This window comes from Dichomitus squalens, assembly GCF_000275845.1.
Source record: "Dichomitus squalens LYAD-421 SS1 unplaced genomic scaffold DICSQscaffold_1, whole genome shotgun sequence".
NCBI classification, from domain to species: domain Eukaryota; kingdom Fungi; phylum Basidiomycota; class Agaricomycetes; order Polyporales; family Polyporaceae; genus Dichomitus; species Dichomitus squalens.
In genome coordinates, this window is record NW_006766883.1 from 1,579,358 (window position 1) to 1,604,027 (window position 24,670).

Sequence of the window (24,670 nt, forward strand, 5' to 3'; positions counted from 1 at the left end):
TAGCAAATTACCCGACAGGAATTGCGTTCACGCCAGTACCGAGCGGTTTTGGCGGCCGCTTCTTGCCCTTCTTGTTTCCCCGTTTCTTTCCTGCAGGTGCCTCGTCCGTCTCTTCTGGAATAGACCATGTCCGCTGCTTCAACGGTACCTGCTCAACGCCTGAGGTTGCCGAATACCGCTGTGGTCGCTCCAGTTGAACTTCCTCACGCTCGCCCGCTCCCTCTGCGCCCTCATCTTCACCCTCTGCGTTCTTCTTTCCAGAGCGACGCGTAAGCAACTGCTTCTTCTACGAGAACGGTCAGTGATTGCCAGCGACAAACTAGTCTGGGTACATACCCTCTGGTCATGTAGCCCCTTGTTCCGCTGCTTGACTTTCTCTAGTCGATGCTCGCTGTTTCCGCCTCCACCTGCTGTGAGCTCGACGTTGATTTTGCGCCCTTCCAATTCTGACTGGTGCAACTTCAAGCCTTGCTGAAGCGCGTTCCGATGTTTGAATTCAACAAATGCGAAGCCTTTCGATTTGACTGAGGGCTTTGAGGTAGCGGAGGGCTTTGGCGTCATAAGACGAACAGTGGGAGGAGGATCTAAGTGAATGTAAGACAGACGAGCGCGCGGATAAAACGAGTTGGTGTGTACGTACCACACTTCGAGAAGTGCTGCTCTACCGCTTCCTTCGTCGTGGTATACTTGAGATTGCCTGCCCGCTATGGCATAAGAATCACGGTTAGAGACCCTCAAGCACGTCCAACGACGTACCGACAAACAATATGAACTTTGGCTTCCGTGTCTTGCCCGCGCCCTCTGCGTCCTCCCCAACATCCACCGCATCGCCATCCGCTCCCTTCCGCTTCTTCTTCGCCTTGTCTTTAGGAGCTGCGCACTCCGTCTCTTTCTCTAGCACTTCAACGATCCCTTCGTCCCGTTTCCTCTTTTTCCCCTTCCCCTTCTCCCTTCCGTCTTCTGCCCCAGACCTGCCCTCGACCTTCGCACTTCCCTTCACCACATCCTTGGGAGGTCCCACTTCAGCTTCAGAACTAGCACCCTCATCTGCCAGGAGAAGGGCTGCATCAGCACGGTCCTGGTCTTCCTCGACAGGTATATCGCGGTCCAAGTCGTCGAAGCTTTTCGCCTTGCCCTTCCCTTTGCCCTTGCCGCGATCCCGGAAGGCGAGTGCCTTCTTCTGCTTCTTGGTGAGTTTCGGAGCTGAGCTCATCCTCGAGGAATTGAGAAGTAGCGTTTGTTTACGACCGTGGCACAAGTATGCGAGATTCCGAATGCAATCTGAAGGGCTGTCCGGGACCAGGAGAGACTCCGAAGGATGCAGGGGATGAACGATCGAGACGCAAAAATGCTTCACACGCAAATGCTTGCACCTACTTAGATTCTGTACACGGTCCACGTGATCGATCTCCTGCGGGCAAGCGCGGGACACACCATGGAAATTACATGTCGGAACTGTGCAATGAATGTAGAGATGTGGCTACAAGGAAATGACGACAAGCGAGGAAAGCAACACGACAAGACGTACAATATCAGATGTGCAAAATTCCAGTACAGACACAACAAAATAGTACACTTCTAGGTCTATTGTGACCGTCCCCAGTTGTATATAGCGCGTACGCGGTCGGAGTGAACGAGAACCGCGCTCAGGAGGAATGATGATACCTGACACAGCATGTATTTCGTTACGGTATGACCTTGTTGTACTGCACGCCCTTGATGCTGCCTCCCCGCATGGAGACCTTTACGTTGTAGACGAATTGTTCACGGTTGCGCTTAAGCTCCTCTGCCGCTTCTATTCAATGTAGAGAGACCTAAGGACCCGTTATCATAAAACGTCGAGCGAATACACGCACCCTTGTTCAAAGGATCATCTGCATTCGGTTCGAGGAAGAGATACTGAAGTCCGACCATAACGGAATTCAGGTTCAGAACCGGCTTCCAATCTTCTCGGAGGATGTTCAAGCAAACGTTGCCCTCGAGGTCTACATTGGGGTGGTAGATCTTTGCCAGACGAGGAAAAGTGGCGTGGATGAGGACTTCTTTAGGGTGTGGAATACAGCTGAGATACGTACCACCTGCTTGCACTTCACCTTTGGAGGCTCGTGAGGGTAATTCGCGTTGATGTTGAAGGAAAACTCAAAAGAGCCCCCCTTGTACATGCCTAGCGCTCTTTTGTCAGAATACACGACGTACGCCACCTGGGCAAGGGTACGTACCCTCATCTGGGGTGATGATGAGCTCGAAGTTTAGGATATCAGCTTCATCGGCGAACTTCGTCTGCATCGTTGAGGGAAGGTCGAGTTCGGTCAGATCTGTATGTAGACCATGTCTCAGGTTCAAGTGGGACGCTGAACTGAAGTATAATCAAGGGCGCACCCTTCTGTACCCGAATCTGCGCCGCACTCGTCTTTGGCCGCTTCTTCGCGGCCTGGTCTTCATTCTTCTTCATGCTCCAGATCTAGCAGACTGGTCAAGATAACCGCATAGTTTAGAATGATCATCACGTACCTTGATCATCTTGGCAGTTGGTAGGAAGTGGTGGTCTGCGGGGAGGAGTGGCTGGTATGAATGCGGCGTGTGCAAGGATCAGCAAGGTTAATGAAGGGAGACTGGCGCCCTCTTGCCGTGCCGTCTATACTCGGCTCACGTGAGCAACGGGACGTCGTGATCCAGATTTAGCAGCTGTTGATCTACTGCCGCGCGACACAGGTAACCTATCCTGTTCACGGAGCCGTCAGTTTATCTCACTGCCTCTCATCTCCGCCTTCCAGGAAAACCATACGATAGCCTGATACATCGGCGCTGTATACCAATGGCAGACGCGACCTTGCCCATCATTAACCTGGATGTTTTCGTTGCTTCTCCCGAATCTGAAGCAGCGCTGAAAGAGTGCAAGAAAGTGCGTGAGTGGGTCAGAAAGAGCACGGGTTGGCTTGGACTTATGAGTATCCTTTTCAATATTAATAGGCAGCGGATGCGCTGATAACTTACGGAGCACTGCTTTTGCACGACTCCCGTGTCTCAGAGGAAGATAACAACGCCTTTCTCGACCTGATCGAGGACTATTTCGCCCAGCCCGAGGAAACCTTGAAGAAGGATGAACAACCGGAGCTTGGGTACCAGGTATACCAAGGAAAACATAAAGTACAGTTGAGGTATCCTAATACGCCTATACAGGTTGGCGTGACGCTCGAAAATACGGAGAAACCCAAGTGCGCGGTGGATGAGCCCTGCCTCAAGGTCATCGCCCGCCTAGACCCAGCCGAGCGGCCTCTGGATATCACCGCGCACTCCCCGGATCCGAAATGCCGCTTTTTCTGGAAGATGAGCGAGAAGCCCCCATACGAGTCGCAGTACCCCGGGCTGAACGCTCCGAACGTCGTTCCCGAGGACGAAAACATCCGCGAACGCTGGACGCCGATTATGGAGAAGTGGGGCACCTCCATGAAGACCGCGTAAGCTGGATCTACATTTTACGAGATATAGCGATGACTGATATGCGCTGCAGAGTCGCCAACCTGTCTGAGATGGCCGCCGTCGGCCTCGGGCTCCCGAGGGAGACGTTCAAGGACGCAGGCAAATACGGGTGCGCACATGTCTGCACCGCCTCGTCTCGTGACTATTGTTCTGACCACAACCTCTGCCAGCCCGCACCTCCTCGCTCCGACCGCATCGGACCTGAAGAAATACGGACAGAAGGATACCATCCTAGCCGGCTTTCACACGGATCTCAACTTCCTGACCATCCACGGCCGCTCTCGGTACCCTGGCCTGAACATCTGGGCGCGAAACTCTGGGAAACGGATCCCGGTCAGATTCCCCGCGACGGGCCGATATCTGCTCGTCCAGGCCGGCAAGCAGCTCGAGCACCTCAGCGGAGGCCTCGTCAAGGCCGGATATCACGAAGTCGTGGTGAACGACGCCACGCTTCAGGTGCGCTGTCGTCGGCCCTTTGGACAGCCGAGCCAACTAACCGTATGATCGGTTTTGTTCAGGCGATCGAGCGCAGGATGGCCGGGCATCCTGACCGCCCCCTCATCCGGATTTCGTCGACCTTCTTCTGGCACCTGTCTTCCGACTACGACCTGGCTCCGATCCCGGCACTTCAGGAGCGGGCTCGTGCTCTCAGGGCGGACGCGATCACCCTCGGCAAGATCGACTTGGAGGAAGAGACCGCGTACGAGCCAATGAAAGTCGGCCAACAGGTGATCAAGTGAGTGCTTTCGTTCCAACGACTCCAGGCTGCTCGTATTGACGTACTCAATAGCGAGCTAAAGCATATCGCTCTGATGGCGTAAAAGCCAATCGTCGCAAGTCGAATGGGGACGCATGTATCATTTGTGCTTGTATATCAGGGTTGCCCAAGGTATCTCAGGGAGCTGGATTCACCATGTTGACTGTGTATTATCAAGCCTTGTCACAGCTATCACTACGACGTCGAAATCACCATCAAGCAAGGGTCTATGATTGCCTATAGCTACAGCACCGAGATGCGGAAGGGAGTTGAACCCAGGATATGATACAGTGAGAGGCCTCCGCGACGTGGTGAAGTCGCAGGCCAAATTCTACCTAGACTCCTCTTGCGGTAGCAGGGAGTGAATCTGAACGATGAAGCAAGCAGATGCACGGCCTATTCACGCGATGTCTCTCAAAACGACTCGAGGTCCGCGAAAGCAGGCAGGACGCTCTCGACCTTGACGAGCATCTCTTCCCACTCCGCCACCGGGTCGGAGAGGGCAGTGATCGCGCCGCCCGCCCCCAGCGTCCACTCGTCGATGAGGGACTCCGTCCGCCCGCTGGCCTGGTGGGGGTCGTGACCGTTGAGGGGGCCGTTACCGTTGAAGGTACGGTTACCGTTGAGGGTACCGTCGTGTCCGTTTGTGTCCCGACCATTGATACTTCCATGTCCGCTAGCCGTGCCGTTGGTGTGAGGTGGACCACCATTCCCGCCGACGCGCCCGTTCGTGCCACCATGGCGAGTGCCGCTGAAGCGGGGGCAGTCCGCCAAGCCGTTCGGGGCGTACGCGCCCGCGCCGGGAGGGGCCGGCGGCGTGGGCTTGTCGTCGTACTTGAAGCAGCTGCGTATGATCACGGCCCAGTCGCCGCCGCCGCCGACGTCCGCGTAGCCCATCACGCCCGAGTACACGCCGCGCTCCGCGCCCTCGAGCTCGCGCAGGATCTCCACGCTGCGCTTCTTCGGCGCGCCCGTCATGCTCCCTGCACCACGACACGCGCATCGTCAACAAACGAACCACGAGAGCGGTAGACGAACGAACGGACGCACCGGGGGGCAAGCACGCCCTGAGCACCTCCCACCCCATCTCCGCCCCCGCGCGCGCGCGAACGGACGTCTCCGGCCGGCCCTCGACGACGCTCACGAGCTGCCAAACAGTCTCGTACTCCTCCACCGCGCAGAACTGCCGCACGCACACGTCCTCCCCGACCGCCCCATGCAGATCATGCCGAATAAGGTCCACGATCATCAGGTTCTCCGCGACCTCCTTCGTGCTCCCCGCGAGCCGCGCCGTCGCCTCCGCCCTGCCGACGCCCGGCGCCTTGCGCACGGTGCCCTTGATCGGGCGCAGCTCGCAGCGCGCGTCGGGCGCGCGCGCGTACGCGAGGAAGCGCTCCGGGGACGACGCGACGAGCGTCGACGGGTGCAGGCGGACGTACGCCGCGTGCGGCGCGGGGTTGCGCCGCCGGAGCGCCTTGTAGAGCGCCCAGGAGGAGGAGGTGCCGCGCGCGCGCGCGGACGCGGCCTTGGGCGCGACGACGCGCGTCGGCGCGGTCACGCAGAGCTCGTACGAGTCCCCGGCGAAGAGGGCCTCCTTCGCGGCGGCGATCTTCGCGATGTACGCGGCGCGGTCCGGGAGGGTGATCGCGGGGGAGGGGGGCGCGGCGTCGGGCTTGGGCGGTTTGGGGGCGGGGGGTGCGGTCCGGTCCGTCGCGGGGTCTGCGAGGGCGCGGAGCTTGGCGGACATGTTGGCGGGCCAGACGAGGTCGGCGGGGAAGATGCTCTGGATGTATACTTTGCCCTCTTGTTTATCTATGACGATGCTGCGCTCGACGAGTACGAGATTGACGTCTGGGTGGCGCGCGGAGGAATCAGGACGTGGAGGGAGCGGGGACAACGTCTGGACGCCGAGCTCGTAGCTTAGGTAGCCGACGAGCCCTCCCCAGAACGGGACCTCGGGCGTGCCTCCGTGGGCCTTGTGTTTGCGCATGAACGCCGCGAGCCAAGCCCAGATGTCGAGGGAGCCCAGCTCTTCAAATGTCACGTCGCTACCACGCTGGACCTTTACCGCAGTGTCGCCCACGAAGTAGGTGATCTTCGGGGAGGTAGGAGTGAGGCAGCCGACTATGGAGAAGCGGCCGGGCGAGGCAGCAGAATCGAGCATGACGAAGTCCGTGCTGTCGTCCTCGACGCCGAGTATCTCGCATACGCGATTGATATCCGGCGGGTGGATATGGAGAACCCTAGTGGACACGGGGACGGAGCGCTCCTCGCCCGTAGCATCAATTTCCGGACGCACGTCGGGCCAAGATGGGCCGATGACGGCCTCCACGTCGGGATCCCAGGGAGCAACAGTGCGTCCATTAGCGGACGACCAGTCGGAAGCAAGGCGCCAAAAGTTGCGGACGACATCTTCGCCGCCACCTTGGGTACAAACCGACTCGGGATGGTACTGGACGGCCCAAAAGGGCTTAGAACGATGCTTGCATGCCATGAGGACCCGGCCGTTGTCTTCCGCGTCGTCCGACCAGGCGAGTGGGACGATGTCGGACTGTACTGGGAGGTCGACGTGAAGGGAGTGATATCGCACGGCGTGGACGTCGCCGACGTCGGTGAAGATGTCGGAGCCTAGGTGATCGACACGGCAGACCTGACCGTGTTTGACTACGTTGAGGCGTTTGATTTGTGCACCGAACTCGATGGCGAGACTCTGTAAACCGAGGCATACGCCGAAGACAGGGGTCAAGAGGTCGTGGGAGACGTGCCAGACATCTTTAAGTATGCCAACGTCGCGGGGATTATCGGGAGAGCCTGGGCCGGGACCTACGACGATGGCATCGAAGTGCTTCAGTAGTGGGGCGAGAGTGGTGATGGATAGAGCATCGTTCTTGACGATGTGAATATGGCTTCGGGGAATGGCCCGCTTGCACAGCGAGGCTAAACTGCAAGAACAGGATGAGCGATGATTGAAAAGAGGAGAGAAGAGGACGGACTTGTGAGTGAAGGAGTCGTAAGAGTCAATGAGGAGGAGGCGGGGCCCCGGGGCGGCCATGTCAGTAGCCAAAGAGCGGGAGACAAAGGCAACTAGCTGCGTCTGGTGCCTGTGAACAACATTAGTGTTGGAATATCATGAAAGGGAGAGATCCATGGCGAGAGACGATGGCCAGACGAGCGCTAGGTACAGCCTGAGCGCCCGTCGAATATTGAAAAACAGGACGCGTCAGTCACGGGGTCAGGTGCCGTCCGTCACGCGTGTGCACGTGACTGGTCAGGCTCATCAGCCGCCGTCGCCGTCGACCGTCAGCTGGGAGCGCTTGCAAGTATTCTGTCGTGCCAGGACATGGAGAACGTCCTTGCGACCCAGTCCGCCTTCCAGCGGGTACGCCCCCCCGCCTCTCGTTCAGTCCCCCGCTCACGCCTTCGCCCTTCCAGCTCAAGGGCTTCTGTGTCCCACTACTCGGCAACTCTCTTCTCACTCCCAGCTCCACTCCGGTCATCAACAAGCTACTCTCCCAATTACACCACGCTCTCCTCCATCTCCAATCGGAGCGTCATGTGTTCGCCCCTGCTACCATATCCTACGTCTTCTTCCCCCTCTCGTCCATCTTGCGTCGCAACGATGTATCTACCATCCCGGATCAAACTCTCGAAAAGATCTTGGCCATCCTAGCCCTGCTGTCCGACGTCTGGTGGTGGGACATGGAAGTCACCGCATGGGAGCAGATCTTCATGTTGTGCAGCGCCATCCTCGGAGGCATCGACCGCAAAGGGAAGGGGAAGGACCGTGACGACGAGACGAAGCTCGCTGCCGCTCGTACTCTCTGGGCATTGCTCAGAGAGCGCATCCCCTCCGAAGATCCTGCACACCATGGCGATCGCGCGCGTACCAACTTGGCCGCCTTCATAGCCCATGCACAGACAGCCAAGTTTCTGCCGGTCATGGGACAGACTCTCAACTCTCTATTGACCACGGCCGAGTCCCAGCACCTGCCCCTTCAGCGTATGTCATTGATCGTTCTCTCCGCCATCGTCAAGGACTACCTTCCTGACGGGTTCGTACCGTCGATCCTCCCTGGCACGGTCAGTAGCATGGCCAAGGTCGCTCTCGGCACGGGTTCATCGCGAGGATGGGCAAATGGCGACATCGTCGCCGCAGCTCTCCTTGTCATGGAACAAGTCATCGTTCGAGCCATCGGTAATGACATCTGCATCCGCGAGGGCGCAATACGGAACGTCGACCATCTCGAGGACCTGGTTGGAGACCTTCGATCAGCGGACATCAATGTAGACGCTCCACCTTCCTCGCCATATACGACACTGCGCACCGCGACGTGGCTCCGGGCTACATCTTCACAACTGCACATCGCAATAAACAGTCTATCTCCCCTCGTCAAGCACCAGACTCCCGCGGCCCTCATCGGACTCGCCACATTTTCAGCAGCCGTGCTCTCCGCAACCACCCTCACGCTCCCGCAATCACAGCCCCTATTGCTCTCCTTCCTCCTGTCCCTGCGGGGCTCCCCGTTCGAGCGTGTATCGCGCCAAGCCGACACCGCGCTGCGGCAGCTCCTCACCGCCCCGTCCAGCTCCCGACACCTCACCCTCAAGGTCCTCCTCCAAATATCCAGCGACAACCTCGCCGCCCTCCCCCGCCTCCTCCTCTCGCACGCCGACGCAAAGCTCGAGCACGCCGCGGACATCCTCCACTCCGTCTGCCTCCTCGCGACCGCCCCCGCCGGCTCCCAGCTCCCCGCGGTCCCCGCCATCTCCGCGGGCGTAGGCAAGCTGCTCGGCCCGCACGGCGGCGTCGAGAAGTGGGGCTGGGGCCTGCTCTCCACCCTCGAGTTCGCGAACCCCCCGCTCGTGGTCGCGCAGGGGCAGCAGGCGCTCGAGGGCGCCGCGCACGCCCCGACGCCCTTCCCGGAGCTCGCGCTCCGCCACGTCAGCTCGCGCTCTGCGCAGGAGGCGCTCGCGCGCACGTTCCGTGCCCTCGGGGCGACCGCGCGCGAGGAGTGCCTGTTCGCGGCGGAGTGGTTCGTCGACGTCGGGCTGGGCAGCCGCGGGCAGCGCGCGGTCGCCGCGCTGTGGTGCGCGTGCCGGCTGCTCGAGGGCGCTGGAGGGGTCGAGCTCGGGGCGCTGGCGAGCATGGACATGACCGCGAGCGTTGCTGCCCGCCGGGGGAAGAGGCTGGAGAAGTTCGCGCGGGAGCTGGCGAGGCGCATCGCGGAGAGCTGGGACGACTGGGACGACGACGAGGCGCCTGACCAGGCCGCGGGGCCGCAGGGGGAGGCGGACCCGGGCGAGGAGAACACCCTCGTCGAGCACGTCCAGGGCCTCGTCACCGTCCGCGGCGTGCCCGGGGCGGAGGGTGTCGCGTCGGCGGCCGCGCGCGCGCACCCGGGCGTGCAGCCCCTGCTGCACCGCGCGCTGTCCCTGCAGCTGCTCGCGGTCGCCGCGGGCATCCTCGAGGCGCGCTTCCTGCCGCTGCTCCTGCACGTGCTCTACCCGGTGCTGCACGCGGTGGTGTCTGAGACGTCGCTCGTGGCCGCGTCCGGGCTCGCCGCGCTCGAGTTCATCGCGAGCAGCACGTCGTACGCGACGCCCGCGAACCTCCTCCTGTCGAACTTCGACTACGCGCTGGACGCGGTCTCGCGGCGCCTGACGCGGCGGTGGCTCGACGTCGACGCGACGAGGGTGCTCGCGGTGCTGGTGCGGCTCGTCGGGCGCGACGTCGTGCGGAAGGCGGGGGACGTCGTCGAGGAGTGCTTCGACCGGCTCGACGAGTACCACGGCTACGAGGCGGTCGTGGACGGGCTCGTCGAGGTGCTGGGCGAGGTTGTGAAGGCCGTCGAGGAGGACGAGGAGAACAGGCTGCCCCGCGCATCGCGCTCGGCCGCTTTCTGCGGTCCTGAGCGGATCGAGGACGCGCGCCGCGTGGACGACTTCGTCGCATGGTTCACCCGGCGAGGGGAGGACAACGCCGACGCCGGCGACACGGAGAATGGTGGCTTCTCGGGCCCGCCCCGCGACAAGTCTTACCCGCGCGAGGAAGAAGAAGGCGCCACCGACGGCAACGCACCCGCGACCGCACCCTCGACAGCACCAGCACAGCCAGGGTCGCGGGCCGAGGACGACCCGTCCGCAGAAGCACCCTCGACGCCCGCCCAAGCCCTGACGACACAAATTGTCACCCGTTCGGTGTACTTGCTCACACACGGCGCGCCGACCGTGCGCGCGCGGATCCTCCTCCTCCTCGCGCGCTCCGTGCCCGTCCTCCCGGAGGCCGCGCTCCTCCCCGCCGTGCACGGCGCGTGGCCGTTCGTGCTGAACCGCCTCGCCGACGCCGAGACGTTCGTCGTGAGCGCCGCCGCCGCGTTCGTCGCCGCGCTCGCCGAGCACGTCGGCGACTTCATGGCGCGCCGGGTCTGGGACGACGTGTGGCCGCGGTTCCGCACGATGCTGCAGCGCCTGGCCGAGGGGGACAAGGCCAGTGCTCTGGCGAGGCGCGCCCCAGGCGTGGGCGAGGGCGTCGGGACCGCGTCGGCGTACACGCACTCCCACCGGTTGTACAAAGCGATCGTCGCGACGATGACGGCGGCCGCGCGCGGCGTGCAGGCACAGGACGCGGCGGTCTGGGAGGTCGTTGTACTCTTTCGGCGGTTTCTGCGGCGCCAGGCACACGAGGAGCTGCAGGCGTGCGCGCGGGGGCTGTACGTCGCGCTCGCGGAGAATAATGAAGACGCCGTGTGGCTCGCGCTCTCCGCTACGCTTGGGCGGGTGGGGGGGCCGGTGGCCTTTTTGCGGGAGCCGCAGTGGGACATCGAGCAGAACGTCAAGATCATACTGTCCGAGTAGTGCGGGGCATCAAATTGCTATTTACAGAATATAAGAGCTGCTGAGTTAGTCGTCGGGTATTCGATGTGTCCTCTCCTAGCATGTGAACCGGTGGCCGGTGGCGTATCGATGTCAGGCGGGAGCATGCCGTCGAAGGATCACTCCTGCTTCAGCAAATAGAGCAGCCGAGGCGTCATCCCTGCGCATACGTAGTCTGAGCGCCGTGACATGAGCATGGAAAAAAAGAACATTACGTACACTTTGTAGCTCAGGTTGTAGACCACCTCCTTGACACCCGTTTGGATGATTTTGATCGTGCACTTCAGGCACGGACAACTATGCGAGACAGGCCGCTAGTCAGCTCCGCGAAGAGTAATGATTGATTAGGTATCGTGACGTACGTGTTGCAGTAGAGAACGGCACCGTCTCCAACCCGTTCCCTTCCTGCCTCCAAGAGAGCGTTCTCCTCCGCGTGGAGACACAGGCACTCGTCCGATGTCTCGCTCGCAGTATTGCACCGTTTGCACCCGCCCTCGTTGCAATTTGTGACCCCACGTGGTGTGCCGTTGTACCTGGCCCATCCACAGTGGTGATTAATCAATGATGAGGAGGACTGGCTGTGTCTCACCCTGAGGATAGAACGCGCTTGTTGCGGACAAGTATCGCGCCTACGCGCCGTTTCATGCAGTTAGAACGTCGCGACGCCAAAGACGCGAGCTGCATGAAGTAAGTGTCCCACCCCGGTCGGAGGCGTTCAGGATCGAGCAAGTTGACTTCCTCAAGATGGTCTTGGAGCGACGGGATGCTTTGGAATGCGTTGACCACGTGTACGGTGGCAATTTGACTCAAGCTTCTGAAAGAGGCTTTGTTAGGCTGTGCGAAGGCTACGCTCTTGTGGCTGGGGGTAGCTTGTCCGGATTCTCGGCTATCAGTGCCGTAGAAGAATGTATCATGCTCCTCGATGAAATCCTCCAGAGAGTGATTGTGATCTGACCTAAAACGGCGTCAGGAATTTCTCCGAGGGTGAGCATATGTGTTTCACTGACCACCCAAGGCTCCGTCGATAGCGCGTGAGGAGCGGTGCGTCGACGCTGACTACCAGAACAAACGGACGAGTCATGAACTCAGTCAGTTCATCTAGCGTGTTTAGATCGAGAGTGACGAAGTTCGTTCTCCAATTCTTCGTGATGTGTGCGAGTAGCTGCGCAGTGGTCCTGAAGACCATAGGCTGCAATTGTTCCTGGCCCGGAGCCGGAGACGGCAGGTTTGATGAGACGGGAGACACCATGCTCAAAAACGAGACACGGTGAGGATGATCTCCGAGGTCGGGGACAGACAGTTTCCTCATGTCTTCACCGATTTCGAAAGTGGATGCTGGACCCGGTCCTGCACGCATTCCCCGCTCATCAGAAGAAGGGTTTGTTACGTGGCTCTTTGAGGGATGGTTTCAGTCAAGCTAGCGGCCCTCATACAAGTTGAGGAGAATAGAGTCGGTAGTTACCTCCTCAGACTCGATTTGTGTGATTTTGACAGGGATGAAACCCTTGTGTTTGACCAGATAGCTCTGCACAGACGACTTCCCTGCGAAACGAGTTCCGACGATGGCGATAAACATACTTCCGGCGGTATATGAAGTCTCCGTTGACCGGTAGCGAGCTGGCCGAGATGAAGTGATTCCGGACCAACGGGATGAGTATAAGGAGTACAGAGGTATGGTATGAACTCCACTACCCTCGAAATCGGAGCAGAGACGTGGTTTACGGGCTGTGTTCGCAGCATTGTATCTATGCTGCGCCGTCTTGTGTTGGTCATCGCGATAGTGTTGGACTCTGATTGATCTGACAACTGCGCTATGATGCATTGGCAGTATCTCCTGCATGTAATAGGGCCGCTCAATTCTTGAGGACGCAGGACGCAGGACGCACTCAGAGCTCATTTGATGGATGTGATGGGCTAGCCGAACCTGCCGCATATGGCAAGGTACCAACCTCATCTCTGGTGCCCGTTGTTTTCCAAGGGGTCTGTCGTGTCCCAAACCTAACAGAAAAATATGGATCGCGAGTATGTTGAAGACGAAGGCTTTCCGCGTCGATTGACACTACCCTTGAGGCACTTTGTGAGGGGGGATGAGTGTTATCGTCGCTCGAGGGGTTTCGAAGGCGAGCTCGTCGGCTAGTCTCGCTTAGCCCATCACCTCCATCAATGGCCTCTGAACGCGTCCTGCGTCCTGCGTCCTCGAGAATTGAGCGGCCCTAATGGATGACTTCCCATAAGGATCTACGGCTCTGGAGTGTCCGTAGACATATATCGGAGCTCTAATCTGTCCAGAGATCTCGGGCGCTCAATGATCAGGCCGGGATATCCGGAGAGCGTCTAATGCTATGCACGTGCTCTTTTGCGCCTTACATCAGCACCCAATGTAGTAGGCGATTGATCCCAACACAATTTGTAATGATGGCACCTTCCTTTCGAGTCGTTTACGACCTCAAGCGAGCTTCTACGGCTGCGTTTAGGTCTAGAAAGGGGGGTCCCCCCCTTCTAGATTTTGGGCGCTTGCAGCATCTACGGACGTCGGCCTCGAAAGCGGAGTACAAATCGGCATCGGCATCTCGGCGGATAGGACACTTTCAGTATCTACGGACGACAAAATGGCCGTAGATCCTTATGGGAAGTCATCCAATAAGCCACTCTCGTGCGACTTCGTTTACATTGCGCATCGAGTACTTGATATGTGCGGAGTTCACAGTCTGCCGAAGGTCTTTCGGAGATGTCCGAGGAGATGTCTGCATCTCGATCCCGATCGATGCCATGACATCGGCACATCAATTGCTAGCGTGGCATACGATAGCCACCAGGCCTCACAGGCCAGTATTACACAGTGCAGAGCTCTTTCAGCCGCTACTAGAGACGACTATCCGTTTCGGAAGGGCGCAGCGACGCCGCTCCTTCGCTGCAGCGCGTTCCTTCGACCGTTTCTCCTTGGCCGCTTTCAGGTCCTTCGGTGCGCTGGTCCGTAGTTGCTTGATATGTGTCGAAACTAATGTCAACGGTGATCCTGTAGTGGGGACGGACAACCAGGGAGCAACAGGGAGCGGCACATTCTCGAGCAGCGACGCTAACGTGCAAAAATTTGGGGCGGAACTCTACGTTCGACACATCAGTTTAGGAACAGGAAGCCCCTGAACACTGTGAGAGCTCACGTCCACCAGCAGGATAGATACGCGTCTCAATCCCATAGCTGCTGAAAGAGTATCTTCGGTTCCTTTCGGCATCGGAACGAGCCACGTTCCTCCGGATCGACCTGACTCCGTGCCGTTGACCTTGCGTGCTGAATTGCAAGCTCCAACCAGGTTAGGGATATGGCCCATCAACATCGGTGGGTCGCTGTCCGACCGACAGGCGATGACAAGACGAGTGGGAAAGACCGATGTTGGAGGATCGGGAACAGACGGTTTTCCTTCTTCCAGACGACTTTCGATGGGACGGCGATATGACCTCACGAGACCCTCCAAGCGCTTTGTCACTTCGTTGATTCCTATCGTCAGAGACGACAGTATTGACGGTGTGGTTTCGGCGTCGACGGTGCCTGCATCCATGGCATGGGTAACGGGAGCTCCGATAGGGTCGGACGGATCGGCAGATGTCGCACTGTGGTTCACCTTCGCCCTCTTTGGTGGATGCGCATTCCGAGATCCACAACGTCTCCTTTTCCTGCTCAATTGTTCGCGCGCGAGATTGTGATCTGCGAGTCCACTTAGCATGTCTAGCATACATGCTAGGATTGCATTTTGGACATTCGCGGGGACAGACGGCCTGTCGGGAGGTTAAACGTGCAGACAACTTCTGGACAATGATGATATCACCATTGCACGTGAAATGGGTTGTCAACCACGCTTCTGAACTGCACTCTCCTGTCGGATCCTTCGCGGGGCTTTGCTCTGTTTGACTGACTTGTATGTGCGCGTGCGATCTGCTGGGACATGCTGATAGGCTGAAATTCACCGTAACTAATTGAGGTGGATGCGAACGAGTCTATTGAGTGTGCCTACCGACGATCAATGGTTTTGACCACTGGAATAGCAAGGATTTCCGGTGTTTCAAGGAGATCGACGAGGTCGCTGCTATGGTACACTGCCAAGGCCACCACGTTGGTTGAGGCGCTCTCTCATTTTATTAGACGCACGCACGCACGCATTATACTTAGGCAGCCCGGCGCTTGGCACACCCTCCATCTCGACCGCACAGGTCCACAACCCCCGGGCCTGCTTCGACGCTTGAACGACGTGCATGATCTGTACAAGGGTCTTCTCTTGCGTTCGAGCCTTCTGTCCGACATCTGCATTCTGATCGTGATCCGGCGAATATCTGGAATCTGTATACAGAGGATAACCAGGTGGTTGCCTCATGATGCAGTCTCCATTGTGCGGCTCTGGCAACCTCAATGCATCTGCAATCATGAGGTGCGAACCTACCACCATGAAGAAAGTGACTTTCTGATATCATTTGTAACAGATTATGACGAAGAGGAATCCAGGTACCCCCACTGCCGCGTTCACGTTCGGCGGTCCTCTACTCTACCGAATTCGTTATTGTCATCTTATTAACGTGGCCGAGATGAAGCCATGATCCGTCTTGCACGGGACTATAGAAGGTTTGACGGCGAACTACGTTCCTGACAGTAGGCAGGCGTATTTCTGCCTGTCTTCTCGAGAGCTCGTATTGACTGTCCGTATGGCTCATGTGTTGAAGCAGACGCCGCTCCAAGACATGATCGTGTCATCTCGCGCAGCTTCATTCAAGTGTGAATACGATATCTATCTGCGGCGCCATACGCTACACAAGATATAAGGCGGTAGGAGGGAACCTGCCCATACATCAACTCACTATACGTCCCCCAACAAATCTCCTCACTCTCCCCTCACCAGGATACTCCAGCACAATGACCCAATGCAGCTTCTCTGCTTGTGTTTACTTGCATGCAAACGCACTACCTCCAGCGGTATGGAGGTCGTTCCGCGAGAATCCCCACACCTCCAATATAATGCTAGCTCACGCAGAGAAAGCTACCCAACGTCCATCTGCGGTTCCCGGACTTCCAAACGCCCATGGGGATCTCTGGGTCGTTCTGTGGGATATACGCCATGCTACATCATCTCCTTCGGTCTCCTTCGTCCTTTCATGCACGACCGGACCGCTTGGAACATACCCGATCTTCATATTCACCCCGCTCTCTGCTACGCACCTGTCATACAGCAGTATCAGTCCAAGAATACTCGCCGTGGTCGACGCGCTCCGTGGTCACGTCCCTCCCGAGCGTGTTTTCTCCGTCTTCGCGACAGACAACATTGCCGATGTCTTCGCTGATACGTGGACAGCAAGGACCGGGATCTCGCTTGATCAAAACCCCGTCTACTATCACGCCCGCCTCATGTACTGCGACAAAAGCACATTCCAGTCTCGCCAACTGTCGAATATTCCAGGCGCTGAAGCAAAGTTACGTCGTGCCGTCGGTGCCGACGTCGCGAAGGTTGGCAGGTTGTGTCATGCCTTCGCTGCTGATTCAGTGCGTCTTCCTTTGACCAACGTGCGTATACGACGATTCGCTGACTGTGCTCTATCTAACAGGAACCATTCGTGCTCTCTCGTGACAAAGCTATACAAGAGGCAAAGCTATTGATCCAGAACAACCAAGTTTGGGTGTACGAGATCAGGATGCCGGGCGGGGAACCTGAGATCGCTTCCATCGTGGCTGCGACACGAGCCACTGAGACGGTCACCGCCATTACTAAGGTCCTCACTGATCCGACTTGGAGATCACGCGGGTGCGCTGAACGGCTTACCCGTCATGTCTGCCAGCAGTAAGTGGAATCTGCGCAGTTCCACCATTTGATTCCGGCTGACCGCGTCTTCTCTAGTTTGTTAGAAACCAAGGCTGCGGTCGTTCTTTATGTTGCGCATGGTAAATACGCTGCTGAATCGGTATACAGACGTGTCGGCTTTGTTGGTTTCTCTGAATACTCGAAGAGTGCTATGGGAGAGTCTTGGAAGGAATTAGGCTTCGATCGCTCCAGAGTCGAGCTCGGCCACTGGTAGTAGCTCACGTACATCGTCTGTAAGCGTGGTCCCCCGTACATCCGAACCTGTACAAGTTAGACTATTTATTGGCTTCAGCATAATATTAATTGTCATGAGGACGTTCACCGTGATCTGGCCCGGCGTCTTGGAAGACACCTTCCAGCCGGGCACCGCCACAAGTTTACGATACCACCGTGGACCGATGATACATCGCCGAAACACGTTGCCACTTTGGACGCTCAACGGAAACAACTCGTCTACAACTCTTACATGTTGAGGCACTGATGGTCACTGTCATGAGATCGCAGCGCTATCCCTCTGAGTCGCTCGAACACGCTCATCATGAGGTCGTCCACTCCCGCGTCATTGTGTTATACGAAGAGACCTTACGCGACTGAAAGCTGAGTGCCCCTTGATATCGACTTCGGGCATGGTCCCTGGTTCTCTTGTCAACAGTCAATTTCGAAGTATCCCGGTGCGTGAACTTCTTCACATGACGTTTCGAAGGCCCTTCTCATGGGTGAATGGTCAGGTCAGCCACATTTCGTTGCCGGCTGTCCTCGGCAAGTTCACGATTCCGAGATGTATGCGGCTGCACCTTCCCACCTGTGACGACACTATCATGTCAAGGAACGATGACTTGGGCATGGTCATCAGTGCACCGACGCCGCGCTATGACCGACCGACGATGCGGTCGACGAGTGGTGCTCCTCATCGGTTGCCAAGTTTCTTCCATTCTCCACGGACATTTCCAAACCTCTCACCATCGCATTCCACATGTGGTATGTTGATCCATTCCTCGTGGTAGTCGGTACTGATTGATTAGTAGTCGAGCAATTTCAGGATCGCACAACGCAACCCGCCGCTGAACACGATCACCAGGCCCCGGATCATTTGTCTAAGTCCGGCCCTGTCAAAAGCTCTCCCCGTGTCTATTCATACTCGGAATGTCCTATCAGGGACAGTGGTTTCAGCAGACACGACTCCCTTTTCAGTTTCGGCGCCTCCTCTACTCGGAATGCCGCTGAACTGAAATCTTTGCTTGGGAGCTCAAGTTCACGCCTCAGACGCGGTGCCACTGTACTTTCCCGACATACCCACTCAATGGACAAGGACACGCGTAAGGCCCACGCCGTCTCCCTTGAGCAAGCGAAACCCCGCGCACGTGTCGAAGTTGACATCGTTTTGGAAAGCGACTGCGTTGTCGAGGGCGGCTACCTTCGTGGCAACCTCAAAATACGCGTCCGCAAACGGCAGAAGAAGGAAGCTCCTGTACTCCTTGCGGATGGCCGCGTGCGGGTTATCGGTTTCGAGTGCGCGGCCGGGGATCGTCACCAGCACACCTTCTATCAGCGAGCCAGTGCGCTGTCCGCTATTACGGACGCACACACCCGTCTCTACGACTCCCCGCCAGATGAAGAAGGCTTCGCACGTGCGATGGAGGGCGTTCATATCCTTCCATTCGCAATGCATCTACCCGATGATGGCAACTTCGGCTCTGCCAAGGGCACTGTCAGCATTCAGTCCGGGGTCGCCCTTCGGTACATTGCGATGATGTGAGTGTTCTCAACCTTCCTTACCGGAGCGCGTTTATCACGACATGTCCAGCTCCGTGAAGGTGAAAGACTCGAAGACCTCGAAGCGGTCTATTGCACATTTCTACCGGGACTGTCAGGTATGGCCTCGTCTCCAAGTCGACGGTGTTCTAGCAAGCGCGCCCCGACCTATTCAGGCATCTACCGCGAGGAGTATTTCCGTCATCGGTGGCGGAAATAAGCTGAAGCTCACCGCAATGTTGCATCGCTTGACATGGATTGCTGGGCAGCGATGTTACGTGCGTGTCCGTATCGGGAACGAAACCAAGAAGACGGTGAAGACAGTGACCCTGAGCCTCGTGCGGACCACAAGTCTGTTCAAATCCAACCCCGACCCTGACCCTGACGATCACGCCGTAGCGGGGAATAATACCTGTCAGACCACCGCGACGCATAAGATTGTGGCGGAAACGACCCTGGAGAGAAGCTCTCCTGCCACAAAGAACCACGCGAGCGCTGAAGGCTGGTGGACAGGAGCGCAGGCTCTCCAAGAGGTATATTTCTCCCACTACATTCTCCTTCCGGTACGTGTTGTTCAAGTTCGAAAGTCATCACAATCGACTTACGCCGTTGCCCTTGACTGTATGCTGTCGTCGCCCGCGCGTGCGGGTCCTCTATGAATAGCCGGATGCACTTTCTGTGCCTCGGTCGCGCCTCCTTGAAGTCGAGTATTCTATCCGCGTAACTGCCAGTGCTGGCGCGTTAACGTCGGATGTGCACGTCACGCTCCCAATACGTATCATCAATTTTCTATCGGTCGACCCACCGCCGAGCGAACCGCTGTTGTCCTCAGACGGTTCGTACGCCCGCCTCATTCCTCTGGAGCAATCTTCTGGATCACCGGCCGCTTGTACGCATGCGGCTGCAAACCCTGCCCTGTTCTGCCAAGATTCGAATCCACATGTCGATGACACAGCTCGCCCACCTTACAAACCGTCGTCAAGCGCACCGCCCTCTCCTGCCCTCATCCAGCAGCCGATCGAAACGTCTTTTCGAGCGCGTCCACACACAATCGCAGTCCCTCCGGCCACCCACACTGCCGTAGATCAGTCTCCCCCACGTTTCACTGCCGGCGTCCAGGGCGACATCTCGGAAACCGTTGACGCCCCCCAACCGCGCGCTCACGAGCCCACGGCCCCCTCCGCATCGGAATCTGACACGAGCATGTATTCAGCAGATTCTTACATGTCTACTGCTTCCCCGTCTTCTCCACAGGGGCACGACCATGCAGCTCCATACTCCCCCGGACGCAATCTAGGGAACCTGGAACTTGATGAGGATGCCGATTCCAGCGACGAAATCTGTTCCATCGTAGACGCGGCGCAGAGGGGCCGAAGTGCCGACCGCTCAGGTGGTTATGCGGATACCGTCGGCCGACACTTCATTACCAGCCACGAGGACCTGGGTGCGGGCGAACGAAATCAGCGCGGCGACCACACTCTGAATGACCCGAACACGGATGGGGTCGCGCAGCCGTTGTCTGGTCAACATATCGAGGTCCACTCGGGCCCGAGGGTCCACCGAGACGTTCAGCATTCGTCAAGCTGCCGCTCGCCGCAGCGCATGAGTCAGCTCTATCCGGACGTTGGTCTGGCGTCCGATGCATCGCGGACTGTCCTGGGTGCGGCCACTCCACCGACTCGGCCTTCTGTACCTGTCCAGGGACGGGACGTTGTCCTTGGACAGTCGAGCTCCTTCCATGAATCGGCTGGTCCCGGCGTGCCTTGCCCGCACCTTGCGAAAGACGACGACAACCACGCGGACGCGGACAGGGACGAGGACGAGGACGGGGCAACGACCCCCACGCTCCGTCTGTTCCAGTCCACAGCCGCACCCGCAACTCTCGGAGTCCGTTTGAAAGGTCTTCCCGTCAGCAGTGACATCCCTTCCTCCGTGCCGCAGCTGCAGCACCGCCCCTCCCGCGCCCTGCCCAAGCCACCGGCTCGCGCCCCGCGCGTGGTCGACGTCCCCGCGACCGTGTCCGCGCTCGACGCCCTCCGTCTGTCTAGACTGGAGCCTTCCTGTGCTGACGCTTCTGCGCCAGGCTCAGTGGCGAACGCTAGAGCGTCAGGTCTTCCCGCTGCTCCATCTAGTTTGTTCGGGAGATCCTTCGTCAATGCGCCGTCTACCGCGACATCCAGGTCGCCTACTGCATTACGCACCTCCGTCGCGCCTCGGTCTTCGGTGAGGACGCGGACTCGCCCCGCATCTGTTGACTTTGCAGTGCCTGGAAAACGGTCGTCGCTCGCTGGTCGTAGCAATCCCCGTGAACGATCAGCAACGGTTTCCGCCTCCGACACTATAGCGAGACAGCAATCGCCTCCCGTTGTGCATGACAAAACCAATCAACGAGATTGCTCCGTCGTCAAAGGCCGTATCGCTGCATTTGAAGAGCGTGTTAGAACCACTCGGGATTAGGCTGTAGGATCCATGTAGTAATTTTCGCCAATCATCCCTGGCTTTATTACTTGTTCACGGGGACTCCTCTCGGGTACGAACTCGGTACGCATAGAACCATCCGTCAGGTCTAGGAACGCTTCATGGTCTACAATGCGATGGATAGTATACACCGTATGAGCTATGCGTCTTCTTTCGCCAATATAATTACTCGATAACGACGCCTCCGTTGATGTGAAGAACTTGACCGCTGGAACTACATAAGCCTCCATCACATGGCAAGATTCCGAACGTCCCACGTACCTGATGTAGCTCGAATCCGCCGAACTTAAGTACACGAATGCCGTGGCGATCTCAACTGGCTGCCCAGCCCTGCCCATGGGCACGCTGGTACCAAAGGTTTCAATCGACTCCTTGGTCATCGTCGCGGGACTACGTTTATGCGGATGTCAGTACTGGGAAAAACGGAGATTGGAGGGGCAGAGAACTCACACGAGGGGCGTCCAGATGGGTCCCGGCGCGATGGCATTGCAGCGGATGCCTTTGTCGCCAACGAGCTGATTGCTCAGCGCGCGCATGAACGCGACCATGGCGCCCTTGGTTGCAGTGTAGTCAACAAGCTCGGGGTGGCCAACGGCCATGTTGATTGACGCGTTGAAGGTGATAGTCGAGCCATACTCCATGTGTGGAATAGCGGCCTATAGCAAACACCCGTCGTAATCAGCGCAACTCGTAGACAAGTTCCAACTCGACTACATACCTTGCAAAGGTAGAAGAATGAGTGGATGTTGGTGTCGAACGTCTCAAGCCACTGTTGTGTGGGGAGATCTGGAAGGAACTTGACCGCCTGCTGCGTCCCGTGGTTGAGAACTCTGCATGATCACGATTAGCCTTCGCATTGCATGAGGTCATAGCCGAGGCCGAAGAACATACAGGGCGTCAAGTTTCCCGTGAGCCTGCAGGTGCTTGTCAATTACCTCTCTACAAGCTTCCTCCTTTCGGAGATCATATGCAAGGGAGACGATCTTGCGAGCGCCGTTTGTCTTCTTGTTGACAGTGTCAAGCATCTCCTTGAAGTCTCTCTCCTCTTCCGGATGATATGCGACTGTGAGATCAGCACCCTCGAGAGCTGCGCAAACATGAGCATATACGAAGTCGAAAGGAGTAAATGGACGGACCGAAAAGCAGAGCGGTGCTCCTGCCGATACCGCTGTCCGCGCCGGTGATGAGGGCCTTCCTGCCCTCGAGCTTGCCTGCGGGCTTGTACGGCATGCCGTCGGCGGTGATGTCGTCGAGCGGGGGAGGATTGAGCTTATGTTGGGCACCAGGCGCGCGGTCCTGGGTCTGGAAGGGAGGCTTGTAGCCTTTCTTATACTGCTCGGGGATGTTCTTGCTCATGATGCCCGCGAGATGTGTGTGCTACGAGGAGTAGTACAAGGAGATGTGTGCGTTGGTGATGGACTTGCCTGACGGGAGAGAGGAGATATAGGATGGAGGGCAGCGAGGTGACGTCAGAAGAGCAGTCATGGCGAAGGAAGAAGCGCAGGCGAGCGGAGTGCGTCCAAGACGAGTGGCCACTGCAGATGCCACCAGAGTCCTTCCCGAACAGGCAACTCACCTGCCCTCCTCGTCAGACGCCCACCGGTGACATCACACAGCGCGAGTGCCGCGTATCTCGATTCGCGATTGCTCTCTTCCTTACCGTACTCCGAGTCCAGCTCCCGGCCATGGTCCTCTCCCTTCCTCCAATTCCCCCAGAGCTCAAGTCCATCGCTCCCTACCTCCAGCGTGCCGACGAAACTGCAAGCGCAGACCCCGTCATTTCCTACTGGTGTACGTGAACAGCCTCACATCCCGTCCTCCTCGTCTTGATCGTCCTCCAGGTGCCTACTATGCTGCCCAGCAGGGTATCGCGCTCAAGATCAAGGACTCGGCCGCGCGTCACTTTCTCTTTGACCTTCTTGGTCTCCTAGAGGAAATCAAGAGCGACATAGGCCCCAATGATGCCGTGCACGACGAGCCTGCCAGTGCTGCCTATGTCGAGAACTTCGCCCTTCGTGTATTCGCCGGTGCAGATAATGAGGACAGGAACGGAAACACTACAAAGTGAGCTTGCATATCTGTATCTATCCTGAAATCAACGAACGCGACTGCGCTCCAGGAACACCGCGCGCAAGTTCCTCGCCGCAGCTAATTTCCTCGAGATCCTTCGTACCTTCGACGCCGAGAAGACCACGATCGACCTTCCCGACATCGAAGCGAAGATAAAATACGCAAAATGGAAAGCAGCAGACATTGCTAAAGCCTTCCGTGAGGGCCGCAAGCCCACTCCGGGACCTGCAGCCTCAGCAGCAGGATCTCAAGACGAGCTCCTTGCTCCGTTACCAGACGTCCCGGTCCCGGACCTCAATGTCGTACCGCCCACAACACCACCGGCTGCCAACACCCCCCTCTCCTCGCATTCATCGCCACCGTCCATTACCCGTTCGCATCCACCACCGCCAAATCTCAACGACGTTCCCCCTACCGACCACCTCGGGCCGCACCTTCCAGACGGCCTGACCCCATCACAACCTCTCCAGAGCCCAGGAAGCTGGAGCACGGCAGCTACCCCAGGCACGCCTGGCTTCCAGCGGGACGATGTCACGTCCCCTTCAGTCGCATCAAGCCACAGTCCTCCAGTGAGCGCCGGCGTGGCTCGCACTGCATTCGTGAGCAGTGAGCTCGAAGGCAAGACCGAGGACGAGATTGATGCAGAGGCGCCTTCTCCCACGTCTGCAGCCAAGTCCGTTCACTTCTCCCCGTCGACAGTGGGCGGCTTCGGCGCGCCCGCCGATTCATTCGCAAATCCACCACTGTACCCCGCGCCCAGCGCGCCGCCGTTTAGTCCTCCGCCACCACCGGCATCTGGTGGTTACCCTTCTCCCAGCAACCGGGCGACACGCCTCCCTGTACCACCTGCCGCGCCGCCGCCCGTTCCATCTTCCTCATGTCCGCATGCGCACAGCGTCCCGCTCGCTACGAGTCCAGTCCCCGACACGACAGTCACGACCTTGCCGGTGGAGCTCTCGCCGCAGGTCATCGCACGTGCACAGAAGCACTGCAAATTCGCCATATCTGCCCTAGACTATGAGGACAGAGAGCAAGCTGTGAAGGAGCTGCGGGCGGCACTGAAGATGCTCGGGGGTTAGGCCCTAGACGCGCGCAGGCGCGGCTGCTTCCAGAGGCCTGAGACGGACCCGCTACGCCGGTCGATTCAGTAGAGTGCCGGGCTGAGAGCCCTGATTTCGAATCTATCCTATCTATGTCGCATCTCGCATCTCAGATCCGAGTCTGAGCTACTGTATGTACGCAGATCAGCCGTAATCGAATATATCGGGATTTTTCGGTACGGCGCGCCCCGAGTGTACGGAGAAGTTCGCGTGGAGATGAACGCATCGAGCGTGTTGAGTGGCCGGAACCGCGACACGCCCTGAGGAGGAGTCGATCGTGCCGTTTGCGCACGACGTGCAGCGGCGGCGCAGTGGGTACA

The 24,670-nt window shown here is 58.2% G+C and overlaps 12 protein-coding genes across 12 annotated transcripts; 6 read left to right on the top strand and 6 right to left on the bottom strand.

Annotated features, from left to right (window-relative positions):
* Positions 1-7: 7 nt before the first annotated feature.
* On the bottom strand, positions 8-1,213 carry DICSQDRAFT_95813 (uncharacterized protein; the record flags this gene model as incomplete). Its single annotated transcript, XM_007360332.1, has 4 exons — positions 8-286; positions 337-584; positions 641-697; positions 757-1,213. The coding sequence occupies 4 exons, from the start codon at positions 1,211-1,213 to the stop codon at positions 8-10; spliced, it is 1,041 nt and encodes a 346-aa protein (XP_007360394.1).
* Positions 1,214-1,450: 237 nt separating this feature from the next.
* Positions 1,451-2,552, bottom strand: DICSQDRAFT_176663 (uncharacterized protein). Its single transcript, XM_007360333.1, has 6 exons — positions 2,512-2,552; positions 2,380-2,461; positions 2,220-2,315; positions 2,076-2,164; positions 1,857-2,004; positions 1,451-1,795 (listed from the first exon to the last, which is right to left on the bottom strand). Exons 1-6 carry the CDS (start codon positions 2,518-2,520, stop codon positions 1,686-1,688), a joined length of 534 nt encoding a protein of 177 aa, XP_007360395.1. The 5' UTR covers positions 2,521-2,552; the 3' UTR covers positions 1,451-1,685.
* A 263-nt stretch (positions 2,553-2,815) lies between these two features.
* Positions 2,816-4,220, top strand: DICSQDRAFT_164763 (Clavaminate synthase-like protein; the record flags this gene model as incomplete). The annotated part of the gene is made up of 6 exons (XM_007360334.1): positions 2,816-2,902; positions 2,971-3,126; positions 3,181-3,458; positions 3,512-3,589; positions 3,651-3,936; positions 3,999-4,220. The coding sequence occupies 6 exons, from the start codon at positions 2,816-2,818 to the stop codon at positions 4,218-4,220; spliced, it is 1,107 nt and encodes a 368-aa protein (XP_007360396.1).
* A 431-nt stretch (positions 4,221-4,651) lies between these two features.
* DICSQDRAFT_164764 (para-aminobenzoate synthase) lies at positions 4,652-7,289 on the bottom strand (the record flags this gene model as incomplete). Its single annotated transcript, XM_007360335.1, has 3 exons — positions 4,652-5,220; positions 5,288-7,179; positions 7,231-7,289. The coding sequence occupies 3 exons, from the start codon at positions 7,287-7,289 to the stop codon at positions 4,652-4,654; spliced, it is 2,520 nt and encodes an 839-aa protein (XP_007360397.1).
* Positions 7,290-7,577: 288 nt separating this feature from the next.
* On the top strand, positions 7,578-11,092 carry DICSQDRAFT_176665 (uncharacterized protein; the record flags this gene model as incomplete). The annotated part of the gene is made up of 2 exons (XM_007360336.1): positions 7,578-7,616; positions 7,670-11,092. The coding sequence occupies 2 exons, from the start codon at positions 7,578-7,580 to the stop codon at positions 11,090-11,092; spliced, it is 3,462 nt and encodes a 1,153-aa protein (XP_007360398.1).
* Positions 11,093-11,203: 111 nt separating this feature from the next.
* Positions 11,204-12,686, bottom strand: DICSQDRAFT_45581 (uncharacterized protein; the record flags this gene model as incomplete). Its single annotated transcript, XM_007359710.1, has 6 exons — positions 11,204-11,270; positions 11,330-11,407; positions 11,473-11,643; positions 11,700-11,915; positions 12,121-12,299; positions 12,573-12,686. The coding sequence occupies 6 exons, from the start codon at positions 12,684-12,686 to the stop codon at positions 11,204-11,206; spliced, it is 825 nt and encodes a 274-aa protein (XP_007359772.1).
* A 1,268-nt stretch (positions 12,687-13,954) lies between these two features.
* Positions 13,955-15,128, bottom strand: DICSQDRAFT_76133 (uncharacterized protein). Its single transcript, XM_007360337.1, has 4 exons — positions 15,121-15,128; positions 14,935-15,062; positions 14,272-14,884; positions 13,955-14,214 (listed from the first exon to the last, which is right to left on the bottom strand). Exons 2-4 carry the CDS (start codon positions 15,051-15,053, stop codon positions 13,963-13,965), a joined length of 984 nt encoding a protein of 327 aa, XP_007360399.1. The 5' UTR covers positions 15,054-15,062; positions 15,121-15,128; the 3' UTR covers positions 13,955-13,962.
* An 882-nt stretch (positions 15,129-16,010) lies between these two features.
* DICSQDRAFT_47521 (uncharacterized protein) lies at positions 16,011-17,164 on the top strand (the record flags this gene model as incomplete). The annotated part of the gene is made up of 3 exons (XM_007359842.1): positions 16,011-16,634; positions 16,697-16,929; positions 16,987-17,164. The coding sequence occupies 3 exons, from the start codon at positions 16,011-16,013 to the stop codon at positions 17,162-17,164; spliced, it is 1,035 nt and encodes a 344-aa protein (XP_007359904.1).
* Positions 17,165-18,121: 957 nt separating this feature from the next.
* DICSQDRAFT_43935 (uncharacterized protein) lies at positions 18,122-19,521 on the top strand (the record flags this gene model as incomplete). Its single annotated transcript, XM_007359706.1, has 3 exons — positions 18,122-18,702; positions 18,755-19,265; positions 19,366-19,521. Coding segments are annotated over 3 exons (1,248 nt in total), but the record flags the coding sequence as incomplete, so codon positions are not given.
* Positions 19,522-19,857: 336 nt separating this feature from the next.
* On the top strand, positions 19,858-21,363 carry DICSQDRAFT_131196 (uncharacterized protein). The gene has a single exon (XM_007360338.1). It carries the CDS (start codon positions 20,305-20,307, stop codon positions 21,157-21,159), a length of 855 nt encoding a protein of 284 aa, XP_007360400.1. The 5' UTR covers positions 19,858-20,304; the 3' UTR covers positions 21,160-21,363.
* Positions 21,346-22,536, bottom strand: DICSQDRAFT_95831 (NAD(P)-binding protein; the record flags this gene model as incomplete). The annotated part of the gene is made up of 6 exons (XM_007360339.1): positions 21,346-21,388; positions 21,442-21,570; positions 21,631-21,836; positions 21,899-22,010; positions 22,072-22,267; positions 22,317-22,536. The coding sequence occupies 6 exons, from the start codon at positions 22,534-22,536 to the stop codon at positions 21,346-21,348; spliced, it is 906 nt and encodes a 301-aa protein (XP_007360401.1).
* Positions 22,537-22,663: 127 nt separating this feature from the next.
* Positions 22,664-24,329, top strand: DICSQDRAFT_158565 (uncharacterized protein; the record flags this gene model as incomplete). The annotated part of the gene is made up of 4 exons (XM_007360340.1): positions 22,664-22,693; positions 22,857-22,971; positions 23,022-23,244; positions 23,300-24,329. 4 exons carry the CDS (start codon positions 22,664-22,666, stop codon positions 24,327-24,329), a joined length of 1,398 nt encoding a protein of 465 aa, XP_007360402.1.
* Positions 24,330-24,670: the final 341 nt, after the last annotated feature.